At 49.1% G+C, this 19,215-nt stretch overlaps 1 protein-coding gene across 6 annotated transcripts in view; it reads right to left on the bottom strand.

The window, feature by feature from the left end:
- The window catches only part of DYSF (dysferlin), a 396,353-nt gene that overhangs the window by 36,503 nt on the left and 340,635 nt on the right, over positions 1 to 19,215 (bottom strand). For all 6 annotated transcript variants that reach the window (XM_089652230.1, XM_089652225.1, XM_089652229.1 and 3 more), the window contains 4 exons: positions 9,247 to 9,375; positions 4,984 to 5,139; positions 1,623 to 1,714; positions 1,348 to 1,518 (listed from right to left, as the gene is read on the bottom strand). In XM_089652230.1, coding sequence (XP_089508356.1) covers positions 1,348 to 1,518; positions 1,623 to 1,714; positions 4,984 to 5,139; positions 9,247 to 9,375 — 548 coding nt within the window. The remainder of the gene's footprint in view (positions 1 to 1,347; positions 1,519 to 1,622; positions 1,715 to 4,983; positions 5,140 to 9,246; positions 9,376 to 19,215) is intronic.

The following is a 19,215-nucleotide window of genomic DNA, read 5'->3' on the forward strand; positions in this document are numbered from 1 at the left end:
ACCACGTGAATAGAAGGTGACTGTTGTGAACAACCCTGATAGTGTTGAACCTAACCCGAGTTTCTGACACATTTGCTGAGCACTGTGACCTGCACGTACTGTAAGTATGGAAGAAAAAGTATACATAAATGCGTGGAATTGAAATACTAAGTATTAACTTCATATACAAACTAAAAAATCCCAGCGCCAATCAAAGAAAGTATACAATTATGCAGCTGTGCACCAGTGAAAACCACCAATAATAAATAACACAAAAAACAGCGCAAAAATTAAATAAATAAAAATAATCACAAATAAATAAATGTCCGTGCAAAAATATATATATAATATTTCAAACATAAGTCCTTATTTTCCCAAAAGGATTTTCAAGACAATGTTCCAAAATGTGCTTCCACCCAATCACCACGTGAAAAATAATATTGACCGCACTCACCAGATGGAGGTGAGTAATAAGCCTCATAGGATATAAGGGATCCTATAGCCCCTCAGGAGGAACTCAAATCACCTTCTTCACCCTGCTTAGATACAGCAATCGACTCCACTCTACTTCTCCATGGAATCCTCAATAATGTGCAAGGAAAGAAAGGCTACATAGTGTAATACTGCCACTCAATACCATATAAATCCATAGAATAAGGACACTCACATGTTTCAATAAAATAACAGGCCTTGTTTAATAGCCTCAAAGGCTTCAAAGGAACAAGTTTCCAAATTGTAAATATAGGGATCTCCCTCTTTAAGGATCACTGTAGAGGATGACCAGCTTTCCACCTCAAAAATGGCTGCTTGAACCGCAAAAGTCGGCGTGCGTTCCATATACCGGAAGTGACGTAGGCCAAGAAGACGGCAGACCGGAAGTGCGCCAACGTGTTTCGCCCCACCCACAGGGCGTTCTCAAGTGCTGATTGGGTGGAAGCACATTTTGGAACATTGTCTTGAAAATCCATTAACTTCATATAGTAAGTGGAAAACCAAATTTTCACAATAACGGTCATTTAATCTAATCAAAAATGACACTGAAATGATTACTTTTCCAACAGAAAGCTATGCTCGGGATTTGCTCTGGTGTCAGTCATACATAGAATTTTCTACTCTAGGAGACAGAGCCATTGATTGGGCCAGCTCTGCCCAGGCTTCCACAGAAGATAACATGTGACTGGTGCTATGGCATTTGTTCATTTGACTGACCCATGAGGGGGTTGGGTGACTGCAAAAAAAGTATTTCTAGGTTTATTTTTCCATTTATTCATTTCATGGACTAATACTGGCAGAATGGAACAGAATTATTATTTGAGAATAGGTCTGCTTTACACCGCTGCACCTGCAAGGCAGAATTAGTGTGCTTACATGCAGTAAGACTGCGGTATGCCGCATTGAGCCCCATATTTTGAGAGAAAACGGTTCTCCAAATCAATGACTGTCTCTCCGATCTTCTCATCTTTGGACAGCATGTCATAATCATAGAGGGTGACCTTCAGGTCTTTCTCCAGTGGGAGGGTGCAGGTCAGTTCAAACATCCTACAAAACAAAAAAGAAAATGGGAGCCATGTATTTACACAAAGCAGTGATATGGGACTTCCAAAACTGTTTGGAGTTCCAATCTAATAACTCATTGAACTTACTTTCCAAACACGGGCTCCAGTGTGCAAGGGATGTAATTCTCTTGATCGTTTAAAGACTTCTTCCCAACAGAAATCTTGACGTATGGGTCACACTAGAAAGCAGATTTGAACAGGTTTAAGAAGTCATAAATCATACCCACTGATCTCATACTTTAATTATCCCTGCAGTCCCTATTATGATTAAGATCCCTCAGGGGAGAAATTTGACTTTCCTCCACTCTTTTCTGCCTAGGAAAGCCTTATAATTATTTGGCTGAAGTTACATAGATGCTCTGAGGCTGATTAAATCATTAGATTTTTTTGCCGTCTAAGTGAATCTGTATTTACTTCGAACATTTCATCAGGTTTGAGGGAATATTGTTAATTATTTTTAGATGCAATAGAATTGTCATGGCAGTTTTGGCACATGTATTCTGGGAAACAAAGGCATTTCGTATCTGAAATATGAAGTGATAAAGGACCCCAAAATAAAATAAAATCAACTGTAACAGTAATATTTCTAAATAATAGAGATCGACTGTTACATTGAAAGAAATCCCCAACAGTAAACTTAATAATGTTATGCCACATTTCATATTTAAAAATTCAAAGCCCAACTACACTTTTCCTGATAATCCCTAGGATTTATTCATGCTACCCCCCCCCCCCAATCAACCCATAATAATTCTTTGATTGCTTTGGCAATGTTAAAATTGTATTTCTGTACTTACTGTAAAATCCATTTCTTGGAATTCTTTGAGGGAAAAAAGGTATTTGGACATGACTGAGTTATACTAACAAATACTGGAGGATTTGGACACTAGCAAACAAAAAAAGGTGACCAATCCAGCATAATTCCTCCCACTCCCAGAAGAATATGATGTCTCTCGGTTAACTCCAAGAAATGAATTATGGTAAGTACCCCTTTTCATGTTGTCCACTGAGAGACACAGAAATTCAGAGACTGTTGGGATGTCAAAAAGCAGTCCAAATGAGGGGTGGGGCAAAAGCAGCTAAATACTAACAAGCCCTCAAGAAAACTACAGAACTAGGCACTGCCTGCATCTCTAAGATCTGCTTGAAAGTTCTTACAGCCAAAGCTGGCATCATATCAAGCCTGAACATCCAATTGGTAAACATGGACACTTGAACAGAAGATTAGGTGGCAGCCTTGCAAATCTGGGGAATAGTAGCCTGATACCGAAAAAGCCAAGAAGCACTCAAGGATCTAGTAGTGTGTGATTTGACAGGAAAGGGCAGAACCCAATGCTTTAGACCATGTCTGAGCTACTGGAAAATGGTGTAAAGAAAAGCAAGTTCTCTTTTATGGTGACTCTTCAGGAATGTCAGTTTTTTCTAATGGAATGTAGACACACACAGAAACTATATCCACGGAGGGAGATCTACTTGTGATGAACTGAGCTGGAAAGAAGTACAGAAGAACAATGTCCTGGTTGGGATGAAAGGTAAAAATCGCCTTAGGAAGAAAAGAGGCTCCTCAATACCACCTTGTTCCTGTGTAAGACCAGAAAATGTTCTTAACAGGACAAAGTCATCAGCTCAGACACACACCTTGCAGAGGTGATAACAAAAAGTGAGTGAGAGTGGAAAAAGGGTCACCTGATAGGTTCAAAGGGCATTTTTTGAACCATTGAGAGAAACAAAATCAGATCCCATCAAGTCAAAGGTGAGTACACAAGGGTAGCCACATGAAAGACTCCCTGTTTAAAGTTTTAATTACAGAATGGGAACCTGTTGGTCACTGAAACAAGATTTCAAGTACTAAGATCTGAACCTTAATGGTACTCAGGGCACAATGCTGATCCAGACCCTTATGCAGAAAACCCAGGATTCATTCCACATCAAACTTACTTGGATGCAGAGGCGTCCCTAGAGTTGGTATCACCCGGTGCGGTAACACATGGTGTCACCCCTCCAGAGAGGAAGGAGCGGTGTCGGTGTATTGGTAAAATGAGTATCCTGACCTGTGAAGATATGTATCCCCTGAAGCAACTGCTCATGTGCCGGTTTCAGGCTGAAGAAGCCGATTGCTGATCTCCAACTTTAGCACTTTAGCCATCTTATAATGATAGGTGTTTTGGGGGCTGTAGCCAGCACTGAGACAAATGTCACACCTGGTGGACCTGCCCCCGCTTGGTAGGCTTTTGGTCTAGGGTTTTTGGCCTTTTGCCGACCCTCTTCCGGGTGCCTTTTCACAAAGATGCTAGACAAGCACTACTGCACTTTCCAATCCCGAGACTTTTTTATCAGCAGAAATTGGCCATGTATCTATTTATAGCTGCCAAGTGGGCTATAGCCAGAGCTTGTAAAAAACCCTCAGTCCGGTTTGCGAAGGTGAAGAGCATTCTGACTAGCATAATGGTCCATGAAAAAACGGCTAGCATTCTCAATGACACCCATTCTAAATTCCTGTCTAGGACCCTGGTGGTCATATGCCCTTCCAGCCCTGCCCCTGACGTGCATGGGTGCCTCTAGTCCCTCTGCCGCTTGCTAACATGGAGGCTTTACTCTTTTTTTTCTTCCTTCCTAGCTCTCGTCCTTTCCCCTCTGCCACATTGCTTTCCTTTTTTCTCAGGGCTTTCCCTGCCTTTCCCCTTTACCTCTGCCCTCCCTCCCCCAACATTTCCCCCTCCCCAGAGTTTGTCTGGACCTTTTTAGGTCCCCCATTTAGGCCTAGCTTGGCCCAGTTGGCCGGGCTGGTCAATTTGTTGCATTACATGTCGAAAACATACATTTTATTACTACTGTAATTCTATTTGCACATCTCCTCTGCGTGGGAACCAAGTCCTTGTCCTCTATTTGCTCTGCTTACATTGTATTTCAATAAATATTATTCTACCAGAAACAACTCTGAATATAGGGACCATTCCACTACTTGCAAAAGAACCTGCCAATTTTCCACACCTGGGATGCAAATGGTGAACAAGGTTGGAATATAAAGTTCTGCCCAGGACAGAATCCATGCTACTGCTCTTGTCATGGCAAGATTTCTGGTTTCACCCTTTTGGTTGATGTACACCACCACTGTGGCATTGTCTGAGTGAATCCTATTTGGGTGGCTTTGCATTTTGCGATGTTCATCATAGTAGGGACAACCAAATCATCTGAAGCTCCAGAATGCTGAATGGGAGACAAGATTCCTCCACACAAACAAGATGTCCCGGAGGTCATAAGGAAGGAATTCTCCAATTAAGGATTCTTAAGCCACTGGCCTTTGGAAGCAGACTGACCTGTACCATGATCACAGAATGCTGAATTGTAGGAGTTTGGAGTGAAGCTGGGCAAATGTGATTGTCTTGAATGTTTCTGTTTGATTCAGAATTAATTTTAAAATGAGCATCTGTACCATGTTATTGCTTACCTTGCCATTGGAATCTTTTGGTTGTAGGCCAAATGCACGAACAATGTAGACCCTGACCAAGCACTCTTGTAACCCTTTAGCCGGCAGTTGGCGGAACTGTCGTGGTGGTAACGGGACAGAAGGGTCATCGGGGAGAGTGTAAATTTTGAAGGAACCCTGAAAAAAAAGTGTAATTTTTGTTTTTTACAGTTTGATAGTAAGCTTGTCCAAATGTGTTTTTTAAATAGTTTTCCTTAAGCTGGGCATACATGAGTCATTTTTTTTTTGTTCAAATGGTGGATTGAATGAAAAAAAATTACTTGATTCCCCCATCCACACACTCGAGATGGATGAGGGAATCCCTCCGACTGAGTCTTTGTGGTCTGACAGAGAGGAGACTTTCCCACTGTCAGAATACAATGATCAGCATCACTGGCTATAGTTGGAAGCACTGATCAAGAGAAGATTTTCCAGAAGGCTGGTTGTACACAAGTCAATCGGTAAACCATCTTGATTCCAACAAGCCTACCCATACATGGATCAAAATTCCTCCAGTCCATTTCGATCAATGAAAGGCCGATCCTTAGTTAAAATCAAAGTTTTAGATCTCATCAGATCTTTCTGGAAGCAGTCTGATGTGCTCCTAATTGAGCTGAGCTACAAACAAAACATGCAAAACTTGCTAATTTGTGAAAATGCATGCAATCTCTTTTGTATAAACTATCTTTGTTTTAACCTAAATTGAAATTCTTTCCTAGTCAGGATTTGATTCATTAGCAAACAGTTTGCAGATAATTAGGGCACAGGCAAGAGACAAAGATACATTCAAGTGGTTCGAAAAGCTTGTTTTTTCTTTAGAATAATAAATATATTGTACTTATCTGCTCTGTGTAATAGATTTGCACAAAGCAGCCCTGATCCCCCTTTTCTTGGGTTCCCCACCAACGCTCCTGGCCATTCCCCCTTGCCGAGTGCCCACAGAGCAAGCTGTTTGTTCTGGGGGCACTTGTCTGTGCTTTCTCTAAAGCTGCCTCTGTGTGTCTATGGGACAAAAAGTGCATAATCAAAAATAATGAAAATCCACCCAGGAAAGTCTGTGCTCAAATAAATGTCCACAATGATCCACCAAAGGAATCCATGCTCAAATGAATATCCACAATAATGAATGTGTTTCCAACCATCGAAGGACAGAAGAAAGGACCTGCATTTCCAATGAGGCTGAAAAGACAGAGTGACACTCCAAGATTCTAGTGGCAATCACAAGTGAGTAAGAGCCCTTACCAGAGCTGTTGGGCTTTCAACCTAATGAAAAGTCAAGCGTGCTTTAGGGATCAACCCCAAACAAGTCCGCGGCAGATGATGAAACTCCAGTCCTGTGGTTCCACTTTGAGCTCCACACTCCACCAATTTAGGGAAAATATACAAAAGCTAATAGTGCAGTATGTTCTATACAGACGTTTAAAAAAAAATATATTGCTCGTACAGTGTAGTAACAGCAAAGAGTCATCAAAAATCATCAAACGGCTGCGCAATTCCAATGTAATGTCCCAAAAAGTTCTGGCCGACAGCCACTCAGCGTGGTGACGTCACATCAAGCTCCACCCATCACGTTTCGTCATACATTTAGCGTTGTCAGGGGCGTCCACGAAAGATGAAGCTATAGGCCAGTTGTGGGCGATTTAAATAGCGAGGGCCTCAAGTGCGGCCCATGACATTTCCGCCTCTTAGCTTTTGTAAATTTGCTATTGTTACCTATTAGGATGGTATTAATACAATATTAAATAAGTGTTCTTCCTCTATTCTTTGACAAAATTGTCACTCTTCTAGAATGCTTTTTGCAGAGTACTCTCCCCAGTTACTTTCTTGATTCCCTATGCGACAAAGTGGAAGTTTTAACTTAGGAGAGCTTACATTGGCTTCACATTATGACTCACCCAGGAAAATATATTTAAATATTTAATCTAACATTATAATAAAATGAAGTTGGATTTGCAAGGCCAAATATTAGCAGATTTTTACACGTTTGCTCTGAATGACATTGCACTCCCGCAATAATCGCAGTGGGTGCCAACCTACTTCTGCCAACATGGGTTTTCTCTTTAAAGGATAAGTTTACCTTTTGGACAAAAATAATAAATACACATTTTTTGCAGGTAAAAAAATGTGCATTTATTATTTTTGTCCAAAGCAGCGTGTAAAGCATTGCACCAGTAATCAGTAGATTGCTGATGCCATGCAGGTCTCCTGCAGACCTGTCAGAATATCTGCTTGCCATACGGGATGTACAGTCAAGCAGATATTCTGACAGGAAGCTTCAATGAACTACCATGGTGCTCCACAGCGCTGCGGTAGTTCATTGACAACTACAAGCCGACAGTCGCTAAGACTGCCAGGACTTGTAGGCACTTATTCACAGAACTATGTGAAAGAGTGACACAGCCATGTGGGCAGAGCCCCGTACGGCCGCACAGTTTTCAAATCTGATTGATAGTAATGGGAGACATTTCCTCGTACTGTCAGAGGGAGAGGGGGCAACGGGTGCGACTGCAACTATGGGAACATGTTACATGTTTCACCCTAAAAACGGGTGGAACATGTCACATGATCCAAAGGTGAACTTATCCTTTAAATTATTTTAAACTATGTGCTTAAACTACTTTCTGACTTTCTTTCTAAAATTATCATTTACAATAAATGTTCCTGGGTCACATTAAAGTGTCACTAAACCCACAACAGTAAAATCAGTCTGAATATGCAGTAAAGCATGCTTGTTATAGTTACTGTGGAACCTAAGGGGTTAATACTCTGCACTGTGTAAAAAGGCTGTTTGATCCTGTCTTCTCTGCCCCTCCTCTTGTTGAAATGACCACCTGATACAGACTGAACCAGTGGTCACATGCACATACTAAGTATGGTGTGTATTGCTAGAGAGGATTTTTTTTTCTTGGGAGGGTGCATGTGATTAGCACAGGGCCAATCAGCACTGTCCAAACAGAGTGTCAGAGGTTTCACATCCTCCTAGAGCAGAAAGAAAACTCCTCCTACAAGCTTTAACCAGTGCTATGCTGAAGTCACAAGACTGCTCTAACTGATGATGAGAAAAGGTATTTAGCAGTTTATATTTACTAAAATAATTGAATTTCCATGTTGTATGTCCTGTGGGAGACCGGATATAGTGAATGCAGGGTCCTGGGAGACCGAATATAGTGAATGCAGGGTCCGGGGAGACCAGATATAGTGAATGCAGGGTCCGGGGAGACCGGATATACTGAATGCAGGGTCCGGGGAGACCAGATATAGTGAATGCAGGGTCCAGGGAGACCGGATATAGTGAATGCAGGGTCCGGGGAGACTGGATATAGTGAATGCAGGGTCCTGGGAGACTGGATATAGTGAATGCAGGGTCCTGGGAGACTGGATATAGTGAATGCAGGGTCCTGGGAGACCGGATATAGTGAATGCAGGGTTCGGGGAGACCAGATATAGTGAATGCAGGGTCCGAGGAGACCGGATATAGTGAATGAAGGGTCCGAGGAGACCAGATATAGTGAATACAGGGTACAGGGAGAGTGGATATAGTGAATGCAGGGTCTGGGGAGACCGGATATGGTGAATGCAGGGTACTGGGAGACCAGATATAGTGAATGCAGGGTCCTGATAGACCAGATATAGTGAATGCAGGGTCCGGGGAGACCAGATATAGTGAATGCAGGGTCCTGATAGACCAGATATAGTGAATGCAGGGTCCTGGGAGACCAGATATAGTGAATGCAGGGTCTAAGAAGACCAGTTACAGTAAATGCAGGGCCCAGGGAGACTGGATATAGTGAATGCAGGGTCCTGGGAGACCAGATATAATGAATGCAGTGTCCGGGGTTTAGTAACACTTTCATTGAAAAAAACGACCAGTAACACACACCTGTACTATATCTATGGAGCAGCAGCCTTGTCCGCATAGGACAGGACTACAGAACACCTCCCCTTTCATCTTCTCCATAACCTGGGGGGGCAGCGTTCTTAGAGAAAGCTGGGACAAGGTAACTGATAACAGTGCAGTACAGGCAGAAAGCACAGCTAACCGGATTTCTGGTAGGATCAATATGTATTTTTTGCACTTTTGAGCAAGTATCTCAAAACTCCTTCAAAAATAGGCCAAAGGACAGCAAAAAAATACCGTCTAGGTTACGCACTACATTTCTTGGAGACATTAAAAGACAACGTGTCATTCAACCTGCCAGCTATAAATGAACCACATTTTCAGAATGCCTTCTACATTTTAGTCACCTTAAACTCCCCGACTACAGAAGGGTCCTCGGCTTCGTCTTGAGATCTTCCCCTGTACAGTTTAAATGTCCGGCAGAAGTCTGACAGAGCCTCGTAGTCTTCAATGTTCTCTAATTCAGTGTCCAGAACCTTCCGGAGAAGAATAGAAATAGTCAAAGTTTTACTATACAAAAATGTATTTAACAGATTTGTATACTACATTTTTTGCTAGACAAAATTTAAACACTTCGAACCCCCAAACAATTGTATATTTTCTAAAAGCAGAGGCCCCACAGGATAAAATTGTGGTTATTGCAATTTTTTATGATATGTCTTCTTTGCACAGCATTTAGTAAATGTAAATTTTCAGGAAAAAATACACTGAATAGAATTTAGCGCACAACGACACAATAAAATGCCATTTTTGTAATATAAAGATGATGCTGCATCAAAATAGATACCAAGCGTGTCAAAACTCAAACCTGTGCATGCCCATTAAATGGCGACATGACTGCTCATGCAGATGCTGGTGTCTAGTAATTCTCCTGGTCCAGCACTTAGCTTCCCTACACAGATTCACACAGGAAATCCCTATTGAGTCCATTCAAGGGTCTTATTTGAACTGAAGCCCTGATGAAGGGGGAGTTTCTTCTGGCCCCTGAAATGAGTTGGCTGTTTTTCAGTATAATTCAATAGATTTATTTAGACTTTTATCATTTCAACTGGTGTTCTTCCATTGGCACATGTATTTTTCTGGTAACCTTCTGGGTACACAAAGGAGGATAGATTTGCCTGTTGTCAGCAGCCTAACCTGAGCCAGTGAGCTCTCTGGATGACTTTGTCCTCTTCCTACTTTGTATGAACTCACATAAAAGTCCCAGGGTCTTCGGATGATTTCTTTTTCTTGCAGCACACTGATTACAACGATCAAGCATAGACAATGACCTGACTGGAGCTCATGGGTGTTATTTTTAATGATAAAAGGTGGAACTGTTTTTGAAAAAAATATATATATTTTTACTGTTGCCGTATATTGTGACATTTCAGGAATGTAATCATGCAGACTTGTAAAGCTAAACATAAACTTTATGGGCTCATTCACACGGCGTTCGGCCCCATAAAGCTTGAAGAGCTATATCTGTGCTTCCAGGCTTGAGGTGATTGTACTGCTTGGACCTTGAAGAAGGAGGTACATCCCAAAAGCTTGTCCTGAAAATGTGGATGTTAATGCAAATACAAAAGTATACTGAACAGTACTCAACTGTTTTTGTGTACTCGTAGCCTATAGTAGTGAGTGGAAGAATATGAGCAGGGCCGGAGCTGCCATAAGGCAGCTTAGGCAGTCGCCTTATGGCGCCAGGATGGGGGGGGCAATAAAATCCCTAGCCTCTTGCACAGGTGGGAAGCCGGCTCCTCTCCTTTCATCACTCAGCACTGTGATTGGGGATGTTAGTCCCTCCAGCCCAGTGGGAAGGTCTGTGCCTTCCTCAGATCTGAGTCACTCCTTTCCTATTTCAGCATGTAGTGTTGCAGTCCTCATTAAATGGCTAACTGCATCTGCCAGAAGGGAATAGTCCTAACAGCCAATGACGTCAATTGTGCGCCCCACTCAGCAAGTTCCTCCGCCAATCTCCTGCCCCCTGCAGCATTCTTCTTCTTCGAGCTCCCGCTCCTGCCCCCTGCCTGGATGACTGCAAGGACTTATCCAGGTTCACTTTTCTACCAATCTACGGGTGCACTGTGATGGTTCACAACACTGATGGGGACACCTGATGGAAGGAGGCATTCTGATAGGGACACCTGATGGAAGGGGGTATTCTGATAGGGACATTGTCAGGAATGGACTGGCCAGCAATGGTGGGACTCACCTGCCTTTTGATCTGCAGTACCAGGGCTGGCCAGCGGATGCTCCCAGCAATCAGAGACTCAACTTTGCAGCCAGCTAACACCTGGAACTGATTATGCTGGGGTATTTAAGGGATGGCCAGACCCACAGACTCTGCCTTGGTGTTGTGTTTGTCCTGGGTCCTGTATCCTGTTTCTGTCCTGCATCCTGTTTCTGAACCGCTGCTGACTTCTCCTGCTCTGATCTCGGCTCGCTCCTGACCATCCCTCTGCCTGACCCTCTGTACCACGCTGCTTGCTACCTGTTCTGATCCCTGGCTTGTGACCCTGACCATCCCTCTGCCTGACCCTCTGTACTACGCTGCTTGCTACCTGCTGAACCTGGCCTGTGACCCCGACCAATCTCCGCTTGCTCCCCCTGTACCTACCTGCCCTATTGATATTGACCCGGCCTGCCTGACGACACTTGCTTGTATGTACTGTTATCTGTGGGTGGTTGGTTTGGTTTGGTTGCACTGTATTATGTTTTAGTATTGCACTGCGTTTATGTTTGTATTGTTAGTGTTAATAAATTATATTGTTTATAACATATCTGAGGTCTGCGTTTCCCTGCGTCAGCCACACACCTCTGGTCACACCTGGGAGCCCTGACATTACACCAAGGCCAATCCTGAACCAGAAGTGGCTGCACAGGGAAGCCATCTTGGCTTGTTGATGGGAAGGATGGATCTGGATGAGGTTGTGTATTTATATCTGCTAGTGTTTGATGACAGGGAGTATGCTTATCAAACTCTGAAGGAGTATCCCCGGGATGAACTACTAGAATGTATACGGCTCGCTCATGTTCTAGTAGATCAGGGCACAGAGTTCTCTGAGGTGCAGCCTTTGATTGAGGTTTGTGCTGAGTTGGTTTCATCTGGTTCCCCCGAATGCAGGGATGAATTTTTGCCACCATTTAGTGCAGACCAGGTAGAGTCCCTGGTGTGGTTATTAGAGGATGATGTGGGTTACTTTCTGGAGCGTTATTCCACATGTTCACCACAGACACTAAGAGATTGTATAAACGCAGTGCAGTCTTTGGTCAGACAGGCTTTGTGTAAGCTCAGCTTTGTTCAACCCCTACTGCAGACATGGACAGACTTGTTGCACCCAGCCTCAGTCAGCTTACAAAAACCCAGTCCTGCTTCTAACTCTACTCCTGTATTCCCACCAGCTCCTCCAGTTACAGCCCAGTATACTTGGCTATCTACTGCATGTCAGTCCCCTGTTCCCACTCGCTGCACCTATCCTGCCTTTAACCCTGTAAAAAAGCCCTCTGTAGCAACTGCTCCCTCTCCTGTTCCATCCTCCAGTTCTTCTCTGTCTCCAGCTGCTCCATTCGTTTGCAGACCTGCGTTTACTTGCAGTGCTCCAGTAGTTAAAACCAGAAAAAAGCGAAAATTCTTTCCAACCAATACCATCCTGCCAGTATCCAAACCGGTGAACCTGCCTTCCGTGACTCAGCCTGAAGCCTCTACTCAGCCTGAAGCCTCTACTCAGCCTGAAGCCTCTACTCAGCCTGATGCCTCTCTTCAGCCTGATGCCTCTCTTCAGCCTGATGCCTCTCTTCAGCCGGATGCCTCTCTTCAGCCGGATGCCTCTCTTCAGCCGGATGCCTCTCTTCAGCCGGATGCCTCTCTTCAGCCTGATGCCTCTCTTCAGCCTGATGCCTCTCTTCAGCCTGATGCCTCTCTTCAGCCTGATGCCTCTCTTCAGCCTGATGCCTCTCTTCAGCCTGAAGCCTCTACTCAGCCTGAAGCCTCTACTCAGCCTGAAGCCTCTACTCAGCCTGAAGCCTCTACTCAGCCTGAAGCCTCTACTCAGCCTGAAGCCTCTACTCAGCCTGAAGCCTCTACTCAGCCTGATGCCTGCATTCAGCCTGATGCCGCTACTCAGCATGATGAACTGATCCAGCCCGACGATCCTATTAGGCCAGTTGACTCGATGCCCGCTGTTGATCCAGATGATCCGGTACCTGATCCAGTGCCCGCTGTCGTGCCAATTGACTCAGAGCCCGCTGTCATACCTGGTGACCCGGTGCCCACTGCCTTGCCAGATGACGCAGTGCCCGCTGGCAAGCCAAATGACCTGATGCCTGGTGACCCAGTGCCCGCTGTCATACCTGGTGACCCGATGCCCGCTGTCGAGCCAGACAATCCGATTCCTGATGACCCGGTGCCCACTGTCGTGCCTGTTGACTCGGAGCCCACTGTCTTGCCAGACGACTCGGTGCCCGCTGTTCCGCCAGTCGACTCGGTGCCCGCAGTCTTGCCAGACGACTCGGTGCCCGCAGTCTTGCCAGACGACTCGGTGCCCGCAGTCTTGCCAGACGACTCGGTGCCCGCAGTCTTGCCAGACGACTCGGTGCCCGCAGTCTTGCCAGACGACTCGGTGCCCGCAGTCCCGCCAGCTGACTCGGTGCCCGCAGTCCCGCCAGTTGACTCGATGCCCGCTGTTCCGCCAGACGACTCGGTGCCCGCAGTCTTGCCAGACGACTCGGTGCCCGCAGTCTTGTCAGACGACTCGGTGCCCGCAGTCTTGCCAGTTGACTCGATGCCCGCTGTTCCGCCAGTTGACTCGATGCCCGCTGTTCCGCCAGTTGACTCGGTGCCCGCAGTCTTGCCAGACGACTCGGTGCCCGCAGTCTTGCCAGACGACTCGGTGCCCGCAGTCTTGCCAGACGACTCGGTGCCCGCAGTCCCGCCAGTTGACTCGGTGCCCGCAGTCCCGCCAGTTGACTCGATGCCCGCTGTTCCGCCAGACGACTCGGTGCCCGCAGTCTTGCCAGACGACTCGGTGCCCGCAGTCTTGTCAGACGACTCGGTGCCCGCAGTCTTGCCAGTTGACTCGATGCCCGCTGTTCCGCCAGTTGACTCGATGCCCGCTGTTCCGCCAGTTGACTCGGTGCCCGCAGTCTTGCCAGACGACTCGGTGCCCGCTGTTCCGCCAGTTGACTCGATGCCCGCAGTCTTGCCAGACGACTTGGTGCCCGCAGTCTTGCCAGACGACTTGGTGCCCGCAGTCTTGCCAGACGACTCGGTGCCCGCAGTCTTGCCAGACGACTCGGTGCCCGCAGTTCTGCCTGTTGACTCGATGCCCGCTGTTCCGCCAGTTGACTCGGTGCCCGCAGTCTTGCCAGACGACTCGGTGCCCACTGTCGTGCCTGGTGACTCGGTGCCCGCAGTCTTGCCAGACGACTCGGTGCCCGCAGTCTTGCCAGACGACTCGGTGCCCGCTGTTCCGCCAGTTGACTCGATGCCCGCAGTCTTGCCAGACGACTTGGTGCCCGCAGTCTTGCCAGACGACTTGGTGCCCGCAGTCTTGCCAGATGACTCGGTGCCCGCAGTCTTGCCAGACGACTCGGTGCCCGCAGTCTTGCCAGACGACTCGGTGCCCGCAATTCTGCCTGTTGACTCGATGCCCGCTGTTCCGCCAGTTGACTCGGTGCCCGCAGTCTTGCCAGACGACTCGGTGCCCACTGTCGTGCCTGGTGACTCGGTACCCGCCGCTTCGCCTGGGGGCCCGAGACCTGTTGCTCCGCCTGAGGGCCCGAGACCTGTCGCTCCATCTGGGGGTCCGGCGCCCGCCGCTCCGCCTGAGGGCCCGAGACCTGTCGCTCCATCTGGGGGTCCGGCGCCCGCCTCTCCGCCTGAGGGCCCGAGACCTGTCGCTCCATCTGGGGGTCCGGCGCCCGCCGCTCCGCCTGAGGGCCCGAGACCTGTCGCTCCATCTGGGGGTCCGGCGCCCGCCGCTCCGCCTGAGGGCCCGAGACCTGTCGCTCCATCTGGGGGTCCGGCGCCCGCCGCTCCGCCTGAGGGCCCGAGACCTGTAGTTCCGCCTGGGGGTCCGGCGCCCGCCGCCCCGCCCGGGGGCCCCGAGGCCCACCGCCCCGCCCGGGGGCCCGAGGCCTGTTGCCCCACCCGGGGGCCCGAGGCCTGTCGCCCCGCCCGGGGGCCCGGTGCCTGCCGCCCCACCCGGGGGCCTGGTGCCTGCCGCTCCGCCCGGGGGCCCGGTGCCTGCCGCTCCGCCTGGTGGCCCGCTGCCTGCTGCTTCTCCTGGTAGCCCGATGTGCCTCTGCCCGGAGTCCAGCCCGATGTGCCTCTGCCCGGAGTCCAGCCCGATGTGCCTCTGCCCGATGTGCCTCTGCCCGATGTGCCTCTGCCCGGAGTCCAGCCCGATGTGCCTCTGCCCGGAGTCCAGCCCGATGTGCCTCTGCCCGGAGTCCAGCCCGATGTGCCTCTGCCCGGAGTCCAGCCCGATGTGCCTCTGCCCGGAGTCCAGCCCGATGTGCCTCTGTCCGGTGTGCCTCTGCCCGGAGTCCAGCCCGATGTGCCTCTGCCCGGAGTCCAGCCCGATGTGCCTCTGCCCAGAGTCCAGCCCGGTGTGCCTCTGCCCGGAGTCCAGCCCGGTGTGCCTCTGCCCGGAGTCCAGCCCGGTGTGCCTCTGCCCGGAGTCCAGCCCAGTGTGCCTCTGCCCGGTGTGCCTCTGCCCGGAGTCCAGCCCGATGTGCCTCTGCCCGGAGTCCAGCCCGATGTGCCTCTGCCCGGAGTCCAGCCCGATGTGCCTCTGCCCGGAGTCCAGCCCGATGTGCCTCTGCCCAGAGTCCAGCCCGGTGTGCCTCTGCCCGGAGTCCAGCCCGGTGTGCCTCTGCCCGGAGTCCAGCCCGGTGTGCCTCTGCCCGGAGTCCAGCCCAGTGTGCCTCTGCCCGGTGTGCCTCTGCCCGGAGTCCAGCCCGATGTGCCTCTGCCCGGAGTCCAGCCCGATGTGCCTCTGCCCGGAGTCCAGCCCGATGTGCCTCTACCCGGAGTCCAGCCCGATGTGCCTCTGCCCGGAGTCCAGCCCGATGTGCCTCTGTCCGGTGTGCCTCTGCCCGGAGTCCAGCCCGATGTGCCTCTGCCCGGAGTCCAGCCCGATGTGCCTCTGCCCGGAGTCCAGCCCGGTGTGCCTCTGCCCGGAGTCCAGCCCGGTGTGCCTCTGCCCGGAGTCCAGCCCGGTGTGCCTCTGCCCGGAGTCCAGCCCGGTGTGCCTCTGCCCGGAGTCCAGCCCGGTGTGCCTCTGCCCGGAGTCCAGCCCGGTGTGCCTCTGCCCGGAGTCCAGCCCGGTGTGCCTCTGCCCGGAGTCCAGCCCGGTGTGCCTCTGCCCGGAGTCCAGCCCGGTGTGCCTCTGCCCGGAGTCCAGCCCGGTGTGCCTCTGCCCGGAGTCCAGCCCGGTGTGCCTCTGCCCGGTGTGCCTCTGCCCGGTGTGCCTCTGCCCGGAGTCCAGCCCGATGTGCCTCTGCCCGGAGTCCAGCCCGATGTGCCTCTGCCCGGTGTACCGCTGCCCGGAGTCCTGCCCGGTGTGCCAGTCTTTGATATCCCGCCAGTTACCAGACCCGGGCGGTGGAACATTTTTCCCAGCTAGGACTGTTTGGAGCGTCCTGAGGCCGCTCCTTGAGGGGGGGGTACTGTCAGGAATGGACTGGCCAGCAATGGTGGGACTCACCTGCCTTTTGATCTGCAGTATCAGGGCTGGCCAGCGGATGCTCCCAGCAATCAGAGACTCAACTTTGCAGCCAGCTAACACCTGGAACTGATTATGCTGGGGTATTTAAGGGATGGCCAGACCCACAGACTCTGCCTTGGTGTTGTGTTTGTCCTGGGTCCTGTATCCTGTTTCTGTCCTGCATCCTGTTTCTGAACCCTGCTGACTTCTCCTGCTCTGATCCCGGCTCGCTCCTGACCATCCCTCTGCCTGACCCTCTGTACCACGCTGCTTGCTACCTGTTCTGATCCCTGGCTTGTGACCCTGACCATCCCTCTGCCTGACCCTCTGTACCACGCTGCTTGCTACCTGTTCTGATCCCTGGCTTGTGACCCTGACCATCCCTCTGCCTGACCCTCTGTACTACGCTGCTTGCTACCTGCTGAACCTGGCCTGTGACCCCGACCAATCTCCGCTTGCTCCCCCTGTACCTACCTGCCCTATTGATATTGACCCGGCCTGCCTGACGACGCTTGCTTGTATGTACTGTTATCTGTGGGTGGTTGGTTTGGTTTGGTTTGATTGCACTGTATTATGTTTTAGTATTGCACTGCGTTTATGTTTGTATTGTTAGTGTTAATAAATTATATTGTTTATAACATATCTGAGGTCTGCGTTTCCCTGCGTCAGCCACACACCTCTGGTCACACCTGGGAGCCCTGACAGACACCTGATGCAAGGGGGTATTCTGATGTGGACACCTGATGCAAGGGGGTATTCTGATGTGGACACCTGATGCAAGGGGGTATTCTGATGTGGATGCAAGGGGGCACTCTGATGGGGATGCAAGGGGGCACTCTGATGGGGACACCTGATGCAAGGGGGCACTCTGATGGGGACACCTGATGCAAGGGGGCACTCTGATGGGGACACCTGATGCAAGGGGGCACTCTGATGGGGACACCTGATGCAAAGGGGCACTATGATGGGGACACCTGATGCAGGGGGGCACTCTGATGGGGACACCTGCTCTCTGATAGGGACACCTGCTCTCTAGGGACACTCTCATGGGGACACCTGTTTTTTGATGGGGACACCTGCTCTCTGATAGGGACACCTGCTCTATGGGAGCACTATGATGGGGACACTTGTTTGATGGGGACACCTACACTCTGATGGGGACACTCTGATGGGGACACCTGTTTTTTGAGGGGGACACCTGCTCTGTGTTGAGGTCACTCTGATGGGGACACCTACTCTCAGATGGGGACACCTGTTTTTTGATGGGGACAACTGCTCTATGGGAACACCTGCTCTCTGATGAGGTCACTGTGATGGGGACACCTGTTCTCTGATGGGGACCCTCTCATGGAAGGGCGCACTCAGATGGGGACAGTTGATGGAAGGGGGCATTCTGATGGAGACACCTGCTCCCTGATGAGGACACCTGCTCTCTGATAGGGACACCTGCTCTATGGGAGCACTCTCATGGGGACACCTGTTTTTGATGGGGACACCTGCTCTCTGATAGGACACCTGCTCTATGGGGGCACTATGATGGGGACACCTACTCTCTGATGGGAACACTCTCACGGGGACACTTGTTTTTTGAGGGGGACACTTGTTTTCTGATTAGGTCACACTGATGGAGACACCAGCTCTCGGATGGGGTCACTCTGATAAAGATACCTGCTCTATAGGGACACCTGTTCTATGGGGTCACTCTGATGGGGACACCTGAACCAAAATGCACCTTCGCCTGAGCAGACAAAGATCCTTGCACTGGCCCTGCATAAGAGATGTACGGACTCGCCCACACAGCAATGATTGACAGGTAGGCAGCAATGGGTGTACAAACCTGGATGCACAGACTTTGTATCGGGGTACATGCACCCGTCCCTGCCTACCTGTCTAATTCAGCTGTGCAGGTGAGTAGTCCGTATATATTTCATTCACTATGGTCTGCTGCACACAGCTCACTGCAAGTACAATCCATAAGATATGTCTCTTGACACTTTCCCGGGCTGAGCGCTTGTGTAAATGAGCGTAGCTATTCCAGTTCAGTCCTACTGCAAGACAAAGCAATGTGCTTTGCCTCCGTCCAAACCAGTTCACACCACCTGTATAAAGGCATGCAGTACTTTTTTTCAGCATAACGCAGCCAATAGAACTTAATGAAATGTTACTTTGTAACATTTCAATAAACTTTGTTTAAAAAAAAAGGAAACATTGTTCACTGTTTTCTGTATAAAATTACTACAAAATTTACCTTTTCTTTTCAATCTTCAGCCGCTGTTACTTTCTAAAACTGTTATAACTTTATTGTAGTATGGTAACCTGCAGGTATTTTGTAAACAATTGCTATACAGACCGCCCTCAGAGATGTCATTTCCAGCATGTGTGACTGGTTCACTGATATTCTCATAAGTTAGCACTAACATAAAAGTCAAATTTAGGGCATCCTCTTCAATAGGAATTTCATTGTTGGTGAGATACTTTCTAAGGCTGGTTTAGTAAAGGGATGCAGACACTACAGCTATTCTTCTTAGAATAACGGTCTGCATATGTTCTAATCAAAGACTTTCAGACAGTGGGAATAGAAAATGTCCTAGCATAAGTGGGAGTAAATAATGCTCCCTCTTTAGT

Source organism: Staurois parvus, unplaced genomic scaffold (assembly GCF_062004578.1).
Source record: "Staurois parvus isolate SC_StPar_1 unplaced genomic scaffold, SC_StPar_1.0 ptg000675l, whole genome shotgun sequence".
NCBI lineage: Eukaryota > Metazoa > Chordata > Amphibia > Anura > Ranidae > Staurois > Staurois parvus.